Here is a 15,968-nt window from a genome sequence, read left to right on the forward strand (position 1 = left end):
ATCCAAATTATTTTCATTCGAGTAGATCTTCTTCCCTTTTGGCTTTGGTTGATTAATTGGTAACACTTGAGTTATCAAACTCAACTGTTAATTGAAATTGGAATTGCTAATTGATTCGAATCGCTCTAAAGTTAGTCTATCCACAGGAATGGACTAGGACTTGAGGAATCAATTTAATTAGTCCACTTGACTTTCCTTTGTTTAGTAAGGGTTAACTAAATGGGATTAAAACCCAATTCTCATCACACCTGATAAGGATAACTAGGATAGGACTTCCAATTCTTATACCTTGCCAAGAGATTTTCTAATTATTAATTTATTTTTCTTGTCATTTAAATTACTTGTTCCTTATTTCAAAAAACCCAAAAATACACTTTTTCTCATAACCAATAATAAATCATACTTCCCTATAATTCCTTGAGAGACGACCCAAGATTTCCATACTTCGGTTATTATTTTTATTAGGTTTGCTTAAGTGACAAACAAAACTTTTGTACGAAAGGATTCTCTGTTGGTTTAGAAACTATACTTACAACGCGATTATACTTTTATAAAATTCTTTACTAGCAGAAAACCAGTTCGTCAGTGAGCGACCAAGGAACCCATTTTTGTAATAGGAAAATCGAGGCATTGATGAAAAAGTATGGGGTTATTCACAAAGTTTCTACAGCCTATCACCCCCAAACCAATGGGCAAGCGAAAGTATCCAACAGGGAGATCAAAAGAATCTTAGAGAAGGTGGTTAACCCACAGAGGAAGGATTAGAGTTCCAGATTGGAATGAGCCCCTTCCGTATTGTTTTCGGGAAACCCTGTCATCTTCCGGTTGAGATCCAACATAGAGCCTTTTGGGCGGTGAAGAATTGCAATCCGGACTTAAAGGGGGCGGGAATGGAACGTAAGCTCCAATTGGAAGAGTTCGAATGCCTTAGGTTGGAAGCATACGAAAATGCTCAGTTCTACAAGGAAAAAGCTAAGGCATTCCATGACCAGAATATAAGGCAGAAGAACTTCAAGATAGGTGACGAAGTACTTGTGTACAATTCAAGGTTGCGATTCAAGCCCGGAAAATTGAGGTCTAGATGGGATGGTCCGTTTAAAGTAGTAGATGTCAAGCCATATGGGGTGGTGGAGGTGATTCACCCCACTAATGGAGTTAAGCTCAAGGTCAATGGTCATAGGGTAAAGCTTTATCACACTCAACCCAAAAATGCCAAGGAGTTGGAGATTTTCCTCCTTGGTGAAGTTCCCAAATGACCAATGAAGCCATGCAAGTCCAACTTAGGACTCTAAACCAAAGTGCTTGGTGGGAGACACCCCACCATGGTGACATTATTCCAACTCTATCTCTTGTTTATAGTCTTTTGCATTATTTGCCTTTTTGTGATATAATGGTTAGTTTAGGTTTGATTTGATGAATTTTGAGCTGTCCAAGATGTATTGCTTGTAGACTGTGAATTTGTGCTTATTTAAATGGTTTGGGTGTGGTTTGTTGATATGCTAAGGGTGGGAACCTTGGTTTTGAGAAGAAATGAATTTTCTGAAACAGGACACCTGTGCGTCCGCACAACCCTGAATTTTTTGCCATGTGTGCGGACGCACCAGCCTGAGCGAGCGATCACTCGCGTGCGCCCGCACGCACTCCCTTTCACGCTCCACCTGTGCGGCCGCACAGATGTATGCGTCCACACGCAACTCGACAACCTCTCTGTTGGCAGCAAGGGAACAGCTTGTGCGTGGGCACAACCCACCCCATTCCTAACCTCTGTGCGTGCGCACGGACCTATGTGCGCACGCATGCGAACCTTTGTCCTCAAGCTTTTCTAAACAAAAAAAAAATCTCTGCGGTCGCACGTCCTTTTGCAACTCCTCTGGTCGCAGCGATCGCACGCTGTGTGCATTCGCACCGCTCCAAGTTTTCGTCTCTGTGCGTCCGCACAAGACGCATTCTGGGCAATAACAAGGCAATTTGCCCTGTTGAGAGGCAGCCCCCCTCTTTCCTTTTTCTTCTTCACAGCTGCCTCTCTCCCTCTTCTCTGCCCAGCCCGCCGGTCCTGGCCGCCGCCGCCGCCAGCCCACTGCCGGCGCCCTCTCTCTTTCCCCTTTCTTCCCTTCTCTTCTCTCTTTTCCTTCTTTCTTTCCTTCTCTTTTCTATATACACCACGGGTGAGCTCTCCCTCTTCCGGTGTTGCTTTCTTTTCCGGCGAACCCAACCGCCGTAATTTCGCAGTGGCTATAAGAAGTGCCATTGTTTCCCACCTCATTCTTGTCTTCTCAACCTTTATATCTAACGTTCTTGTTTTCCTTTTCTCTTTATGTTAATATTTTCTTTGCAAGTGTTTCCATCCCTTTTATATTGCTTAGATTTTATTAATTGCTTTCTTTCTTGTTTCCTTGATTTGCAAAGTGTTGTTGTTTGATTTTTGGGACTGGTTATGAGCATATTTGAGCTTAATTGTGATGAACTTGCACATTGCATACCACATATTCGATAAAATGTCTCAATAAACACTTTGTTTGATTCATATGACTTGACCATCATATGTGTTCGATTTATCTCTTGTTAGGCATACTGTATGAATTTTGCAACGTCTATAATGACTTTTGATGGTTGTTAAGTAAATTCACCGATGCATTTCCTTGTTTGTTCATGTGCAATTCTCGGTTGCAAATGCATTGTGTGGTATGAATTCATTTGTCGTTGTTCATAAAAAATTTTTGATATGGTAACCCCTATACAATGGCTCAACCTTAGTTGATGTCTTGATCAAACATCTTTTGCACTCAAATTAAGACCATTGTATGTGTGATTACCACTTCTTGAGAATGAACAATTGCTAATTCCCTTTTGGGGCTTGCTTAAAGCTTCGAGTTGTTAATTGCTTAAGGGTGTGATTGCCGTAATGATCGGCCGGTGTGTGTATCCCACCCGCGCGCATTATTGGAACATATACACCGTGTTTTTATAAATTACACCACTTATATAAGCCTCTTTCAAAGTTATTAATGCTTCCTCAATGATTTTTACTTTAATGTTGTCCTATGATCTCGAAATTCTTTTGTTTGTATTTTCAGGATGAGAAAGAAGGGTAAGGCACTAGCTTCTTCGCCGGTTAGGAAAACTACCACTCGCTCTCCTAATATTTGGTGGAATCGCCGCGGTAATAAACTGGTTACCTTGGTTAACCGAAGAGCCGACTCTCAATACGAGGCCATTGAGAAACGTAAAATCCATTGGGAGCGGCCGTTGAAGGTTCCAAGCCAATACAAGGAGATTATTCACGAAAGAATCGCCTCACTTCATTGGGAGTTTCTCGAGCGAGAACCTATTGAAGTCAATGAGACTATGGTGCGGGAATTCTATGCAAACTACCAAGCTTGGGAAACAGAGTCAGTCTTCCTCCGGGGTAAGATGTTGGATACCTCCAATCAAGCTCTAGAAGCTATCCTGAACATTCCCCATATTGCATTTGAGAAAGACAGATACTCCAAGATAAATGAGGATGTCTTCGAAAGAAGAATATCTCTGACTCCCATTCTTGAGAAAATAGACCGTCCTGGTGCATCTTGGGAGTATAGCAAAGGGAAGAATTCTGTTTCCACCAGTATTGCATATTCTGATTTGAATGCTGAAGCTCGTATATGGCATCAAATTGTGGCGGACTATATCATCCCGAGCACCCATACCACCCATGTGAGATTTAGAACTGCTTTGCTACTATGGGCTATTATGCAAGGGAAGCATATACCCATCTTGCCTTTATTGCGCAAATCAATTTGGAAATTGATTGAGAAGAAGAATGTCAGCATTCCATTTCCATCGATAGTGATGCGTTTAGCAAATACAGCTGGGATAGAGAGGCGACCAATGGATAGAATGTTTGAGTTTCCTAGTGGCAACAAATTCATTCCGAGAGGAGATTTGGAAAGATCAACAAAAATAACCCCCTCCAAGAGGAAGGCACCCATAGCACCACCATCAAGTCCACCGACCCTATCAACTACTTTACCTTTTTTTCGTCCTCTTCCGGATCTATTCCGCGACAACTTGCATGATATCCACCACATGGAGAATTTGGAGAACAAGCGTTTTGAGTGGATAGTGGCAAGTTTAGAAGGAAGATACCCCGGCCCGATTCCTACACCTTCATCCGAGCTAGCTGGGGAAGAGCTTGATGCAGTTGACCATCCCATTTCTGAGCCCACCAGCTGAAGGTGGCCCCCTCTTCATCCTTCTGGATCGCGAGCATGCATGGAGGACCGTGCACAATTTAAGTGTGGGGGAGGATCGATGACCTCAAGGGGGTAAAAATTTCTTTCTTAAAGACACTTTGTAATGTCTCTTGTAGTACTTTTTTCTTTATTTTTGAGTAGTTTTATTCCTATTGCATCTTGTTTGGTTTGTTGTGAATATTTCTTTATCATTTATGAATATTTAGTAGTTAATGTTTGCATCTTGCATGATATGATGAATAAGTGTGAAAACACCAAGGAATTCCCATGAAATCCTTTTCTAAGGGCATACCATTGATTGAATTGAAAAAAAAAATTGTTTTACCAAGTTGCTTGGAGTATTTTGTTTGTAGAACATGGAAAAAGAGCTCGAACAACATACCTTGTGAGATTTGAGCTTTAATAGATGGTTGCATTTTCTCAACCATAATGTTGTTCTTGTGTGTGATTGTACTCCTTTTTTATTGTAATCATTGATTTACATGATTCTTTATGTCCTGTATTTGTGTTTGGATGCATTTAGCATGATTGAGGCCATCTTTGATGATAAACTCACTAACCTATATGGCCAACCTTGCATTCACCTTTGTGAACCCCTTTGAGCCTATGAATCCCCTTTTGTTCTGATGATAGCACATTACTCCCCTTAAGCCGAAAACCATTGATGTCCTTGAATTATTCCTTGATTAGCTTGGGTGGATTAGTGTGTAAATTCTAAGCGTGGGAGAAGTTTAGAAAGCATTGGTGATAAAGGCGTGAATTCTTCGTGAAAATTTTTGGTAATTAGGTAATACTCATGCATTCCATTAATTGAAACATATGCATTCATAGTTCAATTAAAAAAAAAAAACCTAGTGCATAATAAAGTATGAATAAAAAGTGCAAATAAAGGATGCATATGCCATGGTTGAAAGAAAATGCATGAGTAAGATGAGATATAAAAAGGAAATGGGTTAGAAGGTTGCATTGTTATGTGTATATAAGTGATGTAGGATTAGGTGGACATTCAAGCTAATCAAAAAATTAATTCTTTAAGTCCACTTGACCAAACTTCATCCTACCTAAACCCTAGCCCCATTACATCCCTTTAAAGACCTCATGATATTTGTTATTCATGCATTAATACTAGTTGATTGTTAGATGAATTGCAAGTCTTTGAAAAGCATGATAAAAGGAGAATTGAGTGGTAAAATGCTAAACACTGAGCAAATTGAGTGGATACACATCCGGTGAGGGGTTCGATTGCTCAATTCCATGTTTTTACACCTCATATCGCGTCTTCTTGCAAGTTGTCTGATTGGATAGTTTTGATAACTTCAATTCAATTCTTTGGACATTGATCTTAATGCATGAATCCTTGGCATTGACCCTAAAAGTTCTCTTGCGATGGATTGGAATTTCATAGTTTGTTTCTACCAACTCTCATCATAATACATATTAGAGATTAGTTTTTAGATAGTTGCATGCATTTAAGTAGTATATAGCATAAGTCATTCTCCCTTTCATTTATCTCCTTTGTGTGTTTAGCATGAGGACATGCTAGTGTTTAAGTGTGGGGGAATTGATGAATCCATATTTGATGATGATTTTTGGTTAGAATTGAATGGATTTTCATCACATAAACTCACACTTATTCCCTTGAATAGCATGCTTTTGGTCTCTCCTCCCAATTTGTGCTTGATCATGAAAATATGCTCTTTTATACTTAATTTAATCTATTTTATTCCATTTGCCTTCCATTCGATGCCTTGATGTTGTTGGTGAAGTGATTTCAGGTGTATAAAGTAGGAATGGATTGGAGAAAATGGAAGAAGAGCATGCAAAGTGGAGAAAGCAAGAGAAAACAAAGGAGTGAACTCAGAGACGTGTGCGTGCGCGCAGCTACCTGTGCGTATACACAGCCTTCCAAGCAGAGTGCGTGAAGTGCAGCGAGCACGTCATGTGTCCAGCCATGCATCACGTAGTGTGCGTGCGCACACCTTCCTGTGCGTCCGCACAGGCCTGGATTTCTCGCGATGTGTGCGGACGCACCAGCCTATGCGTCCGCACAGGTGTCTGCACATGACTTCATTAAAATAGCACGTGCCTCGAAATTTGAGGACTTTGGAGCCCATTTCTGAAGTCTTCTAGCTCATATTAGAGGGGAGAATGAAGCCATAACATACCATATCATTTTAGTATAGTTTAGGAGTAGTGGTAGGAAGTTTTAGTTTTAGTTTTTCTCTAAGTTTTTCATCATCTCTATTAGGGTTTATATTAGAGTTTACATTCAAGTGCCATTTCCATTTTTGATCTTGGATTTTGCAAGCTCTCATTGTAAGTAATTTCTTGATATTACTCTTTATAGTTACATTGTCATTGCTCTTTCTTCTAATTCAAGTTATAGTTCAATTTTGATTTTCTCTTGCAATTTCAATTTCTTGTTGATGAATTTGATGTTGTATGTTGATTATATGCTCTCTTGTGTTATCTTTGTTGATTGAGATCAATTGTTGCTTTTGTTTTAAGTCTTTACTCATTTTCCTCATGTTTAAGCTTTTTGCCCACTAAGTGTTTGAGAAAATGTTAAACATGGTTTTAGGCTAAATTTTTTGTTCTTGGCTTGGGAAAAGTGAGCAATTGGGTTCCTAGAGTTGGAATGTCCAACATTTAGTTTCAATTCTTGGGTTGTTAATTGTCCTTGTTCCCACTAACGCTAATTTGTTGCTAAGATAATTAGCAAGCAAGTTAGGATTTGTAGGTTAAGTACACTTATGCTCATTTAACTTACCTTCCGATGTGAGGGTTGATCAAGTGAGACTAATCCATCATAATTGTTATAGTTGTGGTTCCAACAAGAAAAGGACCCTTAGCTCACTCCAAGCCAAGACTCTTTTTCTTTATGCTTTCAATCTTTTATACCTTTATATGTTGATTTATTTCATACTTTACTTGTTTATATTACATAGTCGGTTCTTTAATTTCTTAATGCGTTCAATCATTACAATTTTGCATGTTCTTTTATTGCTTTCTATGTTCATTTCTTTATTCACAACCCGTTAATCACTACAACCGAAATTGCATACTTATTGTTCTAAAGTGCTCTTAGGGAGACGACTCGGGAGTCTAATACTCTCGGTTTTATTTTGGTTTTGCTTGTGACATATCTTGTGAATTTCCAATTTGATTCGAAGGGTCAATTCGTCAGGTTGGGACTATACTTACAACGTTAAATCCGTTTCCTTTGGATAACCGAGTTCCTAACCCACATGCGAATTGAACCTCCGTCTTACATCAGTATAATGGGTCGGGTTATAGCTAACGGATCATAGCACCCCAATCTTGACTTGTGATATTTTTCAATTAGACAGGTTGACCTTTCAACCTATAAATTGGAATCGGAATAGTAGTAGTCCACAAGGTCAACTTGTTGGATTAAAAATATAAAAACAAAGGAAAAAGTTACGTTGGAATATTGAATAGATAAACAAATAAATAAATTAAGATGAAAAGTGAGAGGGTTATTTTTTATCTATAATTCAGTTTGTGCAGTGAGTGGTATCTCCAAAGCTAAAAAATGAATGGAATATGTAAAGTTTGTCTATGAAATAAATAAATAAAATTTAAAATCTTGAAATTGACAATAAGGATAAGTGAAATAATTGATGGGACGTGTGTAATGAATGCTCCTAGATAAACCTATACAATTACCAAGGTTGTGATGATCGGTTGCATGCTTGATTGTCATGATTGACGATTCTAATTGATTGGGATATGGAAGGTTTTCTTTTGGCTAGTTGATTTGATAAGTGGGTGGGTTTGGTATTGTAATCGTGTTGTAAAATTTTGGAGTTACAATATGTGCTTCGCATTTGGATGTATATTGGAGTTTCTAAAAGTTTTTTGAAGATGAGTAAAAGTGGTTAGTGTGTCTATATTTTTTATGAGAAGTGCAATATTTGGATTTCACTACAAGATTTTTATTTATTTGAGGAAATATTTTGGTGAAGGTTTCTAAAAACCTCCACAATACATTTTATTGATGGCAATTTAGAAAACCTCTACTAATAATTAATAAAAATTATATTTTGAAACAAAACCTAATTTTCTCTTTCTTTTTTCAAAATGAGAGATTGAGTTAGCTCAGAGAGAACCTAAGTTTTCTGCGCCATTTTTTGCCGTTGTTTCCGCTGCCGTTTCTGTCGTCGATACCATCACCACTTCCGTGTCCGTTGCGGTAAAGAGCTAATGGATCGAGCTACTTCTTCTATCAACGTGTTTTTAGATATGTTCTTCTATACTGTTGTTTCTGCCACAGTGGAGTTTTCGCCACCGTTGTTGCTGCCGCCGTTTCGGTCACCACTGCCATTGTTGTTGCTGCCGCTGTTGCCATGGTAGAACGCTTCTGGATTGAGCCACCTCCTCTGTCAACGCGTTTTCAGATTTATTCGCTCCTAAACTTCTACTTCGATGCAACTTTCTCTCCCTCTATATTTCTCCTTCGAGCTGTTGCTGGTACTTCTTCTTCGCTATTAATTTGTTGATATCTCTTCTCTATTAATAAATGTCCTTTTATTTTGAAGAATTTCATTTGTCCTTTTACGTTTCTCTGCGTCTTTGTTATTTTGGATTTGATTATTTGCTATGATCATGATTCTCTATCTCTCTTTCTAATTGTGAATTATAATTATTTGATTAATTAATTGTTCTCTTGTCCTATTAATTGACATTTTGATATGTTCCTGAAGATACAAATTAGTTTTCCATTTTTCTGAGTATATTGAATGAAAGGTTAAGAAAGAATCTAATGGATTTTATCCCTATATGCGTAGGTTTTGCAATAATCTTTAGTTCTTAACCTACTGATATGGACATTTCTTTAGTTCTGTTGTGTAATTCAAATTCTGTTTTATTTATTCTCAGTGTTTAGCTTCTTACTTTCTACTTTCCTGTGTTCATCTATTCAAGAAGACAATTGAAATTGCTAATCATTATAGGCAATTCTTCTTATATGTTTTACCATGTTTATAATGCAGGGTGAAGTAGATCAAGTCAGCATTTTATACTCTTCCCAAGGTTTACATTATTTCATGCTGCTCTACATTTTTCCCTCCCTCCCTTCCCTATACTTGTAACTTGTTGTCTTTATAATGAAATGAAATTTTCCCGAATTAACATTAGAGTGAAACTTAATGTTTTCTGTTAAAAAAAACAAAGATAAAGTGTTTGAATTAATCAAAAAGCTTCAAGTCATCTCATGAATTAATCGCAGGTTGCAATATATACTATATTGGTTTATACTATACTGCTACTCTTTGATTTCAGTTCTTAATATGTTAATTTCTATTTTTTCATTTACAATATATAATATATAGAACACTACTTATATAATCAGAGCATATTCTTCTTATATATGGTCTTTGCACAAAGCAAAAACTAAGGTATAAAGAGCTTGAGATGATCTAGCAGTCTGGAACTGAGAATTTGATTAATTTGTTGATCAAACCACATTAGCTTCCATCAGGTTCTTCATTATTTTCTTTACCTGCAATTGCTGGACAAGAAATTAAGCCCTTAGCGCAATTGATGGAGACTGCTTACATTGGCAGATAGGGTAAGTTGATTGATCTTTGGTAATCTTGATGGTTTTGAAAAACTTGCATTTTGCTGATTTTCGTTCTTATTTTATGGTACGGATAAATTTACTTTTATTGTAATTACTTGAATATGAATATAGTTATTAGACACGGTGAGACTAGTGGTTTTATTTTGTTGTGACACTCTGCATTGTAGGTTGCTACTGCCAATCCTATAGCTGGGTCCCAAGTTTGATTGGAGGATCTAGAGGTAGCTTGGATAGATGGTGAAATTTTAGAGGTTAAGGGGCAAGACATCAAAGTCCTTTGCACTTCAGGTAAGACGGTGGATTTGCATGATTTTATTTTGATTTAATAATGGAAGCAATTGCAGATTATTTATTGCCTTGCAAAACATCATCTGCATTAGGTAAATAAGCATATAATTTAATGAACTTGGAATATATATGTACGTAACTATATATGTACGTAACTCTATATATGTACGTAACTAGATATATGTTATCTTATATATTTGTTTACTAAAATTAAAGAACTTAGAATTTAATTTGGAGAACAGAACACAGGCCACATTTGTAATACGAAAATATTTAGTAACAAAAAAGAATGAGTAAAAAACATTCAGAATTTATTTTATTTAGTATTCATTAATTTAATAAATACTAAATAAAGTAAATTCTGAAATCATCATTTCCTGAAACATTTGTTCATGCTTATATTTAATAGAGTAAGGTACATTACATACATATATATGTAGGTATAGATGGTACCTGAAGAATAGGGAGAAGAAGGTTTTGAAGCCCTAGTATGGTGACCCACCACAATCTTCCAGTTTGCATTTGATTGTTTGAGAGCGAAATAGAGATCCCTGAGGAAATTGAAAATGTATCATTTTCTAGGCAACACTCCTCTCCAATCATAAACATGTTGTGGAGGTTGAGTGAAGTACTTGTCCACATAGGGAGTTGTATCAAGAAAGAAAAACTCAGTTACTTGTGGAGGTTAGGTGTTTAGTTGTGTTTTTTCTATAGCTTCCATCAGGTTCTTCATTGTTGATATATGTTTGATAAAGTTTCAATTTTGACGCGTGGGGTTTGCCTGGAATTTGGTTTTTGAATGTTGTGAAGGTACTAAGCTATGGCAGAGAGAGAAGCATTATGTGATTCTTGAAGCTGTAGCTCATGACAAACATTGTACCTTGGTCAACATCTTAGCATCCCATTTTATCCACTCTTCTGATCCTTCCTAAGCTTCCTTATTTCTTGATTCTGCTAAATCCAATTTGGTAATCTTCCTTTTTTTTTCTATAAATTATGCTTGCTTACTCCAAATTTTAATTTTTCATACATAATAAGAGTTCAGTTGTGAGTTGTGACAGGAACAAGCTACCTTGTACAAGAGGCTAGTTTTTGATGTTGTTAGTTATTTAATATCTAAAGATAGAGATGATGACGTGGCTTATGAATTACATGCTAAAGTGAGTTCACCCTCATATATAGTTTTTCCCTTAATTCATTGTTCTTGTTCTATATCTATGCTTATTTATCTATCACAGTTATATTCTACTTAATAACTAATACTTTTATTCTCGAATTTGAAGACTAGTTATTACTCATGCTTGAAAAATTCAATATTGAATTTTGACTTATTTTACTGGGTATGCTACAGGCCTACTACATATTCCTGCACTATGAGTGTTTAATAAAAATACCAATACACCAAGTGACGGAAATTGAATGATCTGCTAACGTAAAATACATACATGTATGTGAATGTAATCCACACAAAATTATTATGTTCTGCTATTTCCTCTTTATTAATTATTCTCTTTCATTTCTTTATTTTTATTTTACAAATTAAACTCACTCATGGATTTAATTTCTGGTTTTATTAGGCATTTGCTTGGGTTTTTTTCATGCGATTATGAAACTTTGGTTGATGATTTACTTTTAAGTTGAAACAGAACGCTACCTCTTAGAGAAGCTTCCAGAGTGTGCAGAGAAGGAGCAAAATGATTATCCCAGTCCGTTGCTTCACCTATGGAAAGGTGATTTTCTCTTCTTCCTTGCATTTCAACACACTATTGTTCTCTCTTTTTCACGGTTTCAGGGTTTATTTAATAAGTCTTTGGATAATTGGTGCTCAATTTTTGTTTATAGGTTATCAAAAACAAATGGGATGCATATTTGGACCTTCTTCAGTCAGATTACTCTGAAGGATCAGTTTCGCCCTCTTTCTTCATACTTTCAATTCCTACTTTTCCTCGGTTAGGATTTATAGCCTGTATATTTTATTACTGTTGCGACTGCCTTATTATATATGTAATATGTTACATCTTATAATTCTGTTATTGATTTTGTATAGCTATGTTATTCATAGCCGAGTTAGATAGAAAGATTGATTTTTTTCACTTGTTTGTCTATCTAATTAGTTATTAATTTATTGGATCTAACATGCTTGGAAAAACGGTAGTATGAGTAGTCAATGGTTTAGGATGGATGGTAAACAAATCCTGATTAATCATGGTCTATTCAGAAGCTATTTGATTGTTGTACATTATTTTAACCTTTTCAATTCAACATGCATTTGCGTATGTTTAATATGTGAAATTCGGTATTGCTTTTTCAGTTTTCCTTAATTGCTGATGGCATTTTAGTTGATTATTTAGGTCTAATATAGTTGCCTTAACATCACGGATTGCAAAGATGCGCTGGATGCTTTGGGGCTGGTTCATTATTGTTGTAGGCGTATGCTTATGACGCATGTTGACCTCATTGAGAAGCTCCTGAATTACAACAGTAATGTGTCTCTCTCTATAGTGTCATTGTTTTTTGTTTCTTCCATTCATGTCCATTTTCTAACTTCGCCTGTTTTGTACTTCAAATGATTGAGTTTTCAATGAAAAACTTCGAATTCTTTAGTGTAAAATTCCCCTTGTATCTTCATTCCTTTATAGCATTGGATACAGGTTAGCCATAATGTTATGTATTTGATATCATGAAATGAATAGAGTAATTGATTATTGATTTTATTTTCATAGTTATATGAAGTTAGGGTTGCAAACATTGAAAATGCTTGCATAATTGTGCAGGTATGAGTTTCAAGGTTTACCAGATGCATTCTTTCCTTTAGTTTCAAGGTCTTTTGGGATTGCATTCATATTTTCATTTTGAGATATTTATGTAATTAGAATTGAATGGTATTGAAATATTGAAGTTGTTTTATTTTACTTTTAAAAGAAAAATAGTAATAGTTATGTAGAATAATACCATATGCAGTTATATTTGGAACTATTGATGTTGAGATTTTTTTTTTAATATTTAGAATTGTCTTATATTGAGGAATTGTGTTAAAAAATATTTAATTTTTAAATTTTGATATTAAAAAATAAATTTTTTAACTTGAGAATATGTAAAATAAGATGAAAATTAATGAATGATTTGAAATTAAAAATAAATAATTACAGAATTTGTGGAGGTTTGAAAATCTCACAAAATAGTTAACTTGTGTTAAATTAAAAAATCAATTTGTGGGGTTTAAACTGTCACAAAAGTGATTTAAAACTGCAAAACCCCCCACTAAACACATACAAAACCTCCACTGAATAGATTGTGGAGGTTTTTAAAAAACCTCCCACAAAAGACCTCGTGGCACCTCAAATTTTAGGAGTTTTAGAAACCCCCACAAATAAGAAAAAAACTGTCACAAATAAACAAAACCTTGTAGTGTTTGTTCACATATTGTTGGTCCTGATTGTTTGGTGATTTGATCAGTTTAGAGTGTAGAATGTCTTTAATGATGTCCTCCATTTTGGTGTTGAAAGGGGTGTATGTGTCGAATTTTGGTGAGTTTGAAAGGTTTTTGGTCCATCTTATTGTTTGGGTATTTGTTCCGTTTGTCTTCCTCTCAGTTAGTGTTGGGTCTTTCTGCTTTTCGAATTTGTCAGAGCTCTTTTATTTCAATTTGGCTTGTTGTTTTTTCTCTGAACTCATCCAATGTCTTCGGTTTATAACTACTATGGTTTCTTGGAAATTCCCAGGGCGGAGTTTGCTTTTTGGTGTGTGCAAGTGGACCTCTAGATTGAGGTTACGTATCTCCATGGTTGCCTTTGTGAACCTTGTCATGTAATCTTTAAGGCTCTCGTGTGTCCTTGTTTTATGGTGCTAAGGTAGTCTGAGTCGTGTACGTAAATCTTTGAGGCAACAAAGTTATTAACAAAGAGGTAGGTCAGCTAGTCAAAACTTGATATAGAACCTGCACCTAAGCCAGGAAACTAGATCAAGGAAGCATCATCTAAAAAGGTAGGGAATATACAACAAATATCGGATCGAATGCACCATTCACGAACATCATTGTATGAAACTTAGCGAGATGTATGTTAGGATCACCGATTCCTTTATAAGGTTTCAACATTGTTGGCAGGGTGAAGTTTTTGGGCATCTGAAAGCTCATGATGTCTTTTGAAAATGGATTAGTTCTCTTCATCGTTGATTTCGGAGTGATCTCATCATGGGTTTGGCCTCCGACATATGCTCTTCTTCGTCGTCTTTGTTTTCAGAATTTTTGTGTTCTTTCCTCTTGCTTCGGCTACTGTCTCTGATTCAACAAGTCGGCCATTCGTTGGTTCTCTGCTCATTGATGGCCATTAGCTCAGCCTGAATGGGGAGAGGTGGAGGGTTGCTCTGTTTTTCTGCCATAGGTTGTGACCTGCAAAAAAGAGGTAAAAATATGGTAGGAGAGAACAATGGTGGGGCTAGTTTATTACTTAGGCTCCACGGTAGGAGCCAAATGTTCCTACGTAGTAAGTCTCATGAGAGGTATAGCTCGTCCAATCCAAGGTTGAATTCACTCCCACCTGGGTCGGATGAGATATATGGAAATGTAATAAGTAAATTGCAAAATTTTTTTTTTTGAAAAGCTTCTTATGAAAGTTTGCCAGCATAATATATAAAAATGTAATAAGATATTAGGATATGTAGCTCAGATAGATACCATAGTAGTCTTTCATGGATTATTTAAAGTGGTAGAAAAAGTCAAAATAATGTACTGAGTTTAGAGTTTTCTTACATTAGATTATTTAGATAGTGTTCCTGTATAGTAAGCCTCGGGAGAGGTATAGCTCGTCCGGTCCAAGGTTGAATTCACTTTCGCTTGGGTTGGATGAGATATACGTCGGCTTCCTAAGAACAGCGGTGGTGGGTACCTGCAAAAGCACTCTAACGCTCAAGTCAACAAGAGATCAAGTGAGATGAGTATATTGCAATTCAGAGTGAATAGCGTACTTTTTACGTAGCAAGAGTTTTGTATTTATAAAGTTATTGTGTTATAGGCAGTTATTAGTATTTGCGAAGCCGTTGAGGATGTTAGCCTGATTTTGTGGTAACTGCTCCTGAGTGATATTTGATTTTATACAAAAAGGTCTGTTAGGAAAAAAAAACACGTTCTTTTGATTTGGCATGTATTTATATATTTTATTCAGATTTCAATTTATAGATATAATTAGATCGGGTTATAGCTAGCAGATCAGATAGTACAAATCATTTGTGCAAGTTGACAACACGTGTCTCTACAAAAAATTTAAAGAAGCTCTTAGTTGAAAACTAGAATATTGTTGCTTTTGTTATCGTGAAAGAAAGACGACTGCTTATACTTGTCAATTTTACCTAGATAATTAGTGGAGGAATGTTGTTAGGAGGGATAGTGTAAGTATTATTTTTTATAGCCATAATTATATTAGGTCAAAGCTCTTACTAATAGTGCGTGGGAGCTTTCAAGATTCATTTATTCTGTGTCAAGTACGTTGCATCGAATTCCTAAAAAGATAGAAATGAGTCATCAACCTAAGAAAATTTTTTTTTTTTCGTTTTTTTTGCCCAATATGATTATGAACCAGTTGTTTTACAAGTTATTTTAGGACAAAGTAAAAATACAACATGCAATATGAGCAATTTTAAAAGTGAAAAAGAAATACATTCAATGGCCGGACAGGATCGATCGTCGACTATTAATTTTGGCCTTGAATTATAGACATTGTTGGAATCACATGACGACTCATAAAATCCAATTTTTGAATAAATGAATATATTTTATAATTTCTAAGTTTAAATAAAAAATCTCTTAATTTGATTTTAAGATATTGTTATCTAACTTAATATCATGT

General features: G+C 35.9%; 1 protein-coding gene and 1 long non-coding RNA gene across 22 annotated transcripts; both read left to right on the top strand.

Moving 5' to 3' along the window:
• The first annotated feature begins 779 nt into the window (after positions 1-779).
• LOC107647188 (uncharacterized) lies at positions 780-1,256 on the top strand. Its single transcript, XM_016351303.1, has one exon. It carries the CDS (start codon positions 780-782, stop codon positions 1,254-1,256), a length of 477 nt encoding a protein of 158 aa, XP_016206789.1.
• A 6,713-nt stretch (positions 1,257-7,969) lies between these two features.
• On the top strand, positions 7,970-15,259 carry LOC110263451 (uncharacterized). Of its 21 annotated transcripts, none has more exons than XR_015885653.1 (8): positions 7,972-8,726; positions 9,248-9,825; positions 10,005-10,125; positions 10,566-11,285; positions 11,477-11,572; positions 11,772-11,855; positions 11,968-12,606; positions 13,848-15,259. It is a non-coding gene; the product is annotated as an uncharacterized LOC110263451 (long non-coding RNA). The 21 variants fall into 21 exon arrangements; XR_015885652.1 differs by lacking the exon at positions 13,848-15,259 and adding an exon at positions 12,900-13,159; XR_015885657.1 differs by lacking the exon at positions 13,848-15,259 and having other exon boundaries at positions 7,973-8,726; positions 11,968-12,074; positions 12,465-12,834.
• Positions 15,260-15,968: the final 709 nt, after the last annotated feature.

This window comes from Arachis ipaensis, chromosome B6 (genome assembly GCF_059453495.1).
Source record: "Arachis ipaensis isolate K30076 ecotype BB chromosome B6, ASM5945349v1, whole genome shotgun sequence".
Lineage (NCBI taxonomy): Eukaryota > Viridiplantae > Streptophyta > Magnoliopsida > Fabales > Fabaceae > Arachis > Arachis ipaensis.

What these genes read in the sequence shown, in the direction of transcription:
- LOC107647188 (XM_016351303.1), top strand. Translation starts at nt 780, where the DNA reads ATGAGCCCCTTCCGTATTGTTTTCGGGAAACCCTGTCATCTTCCGGTT.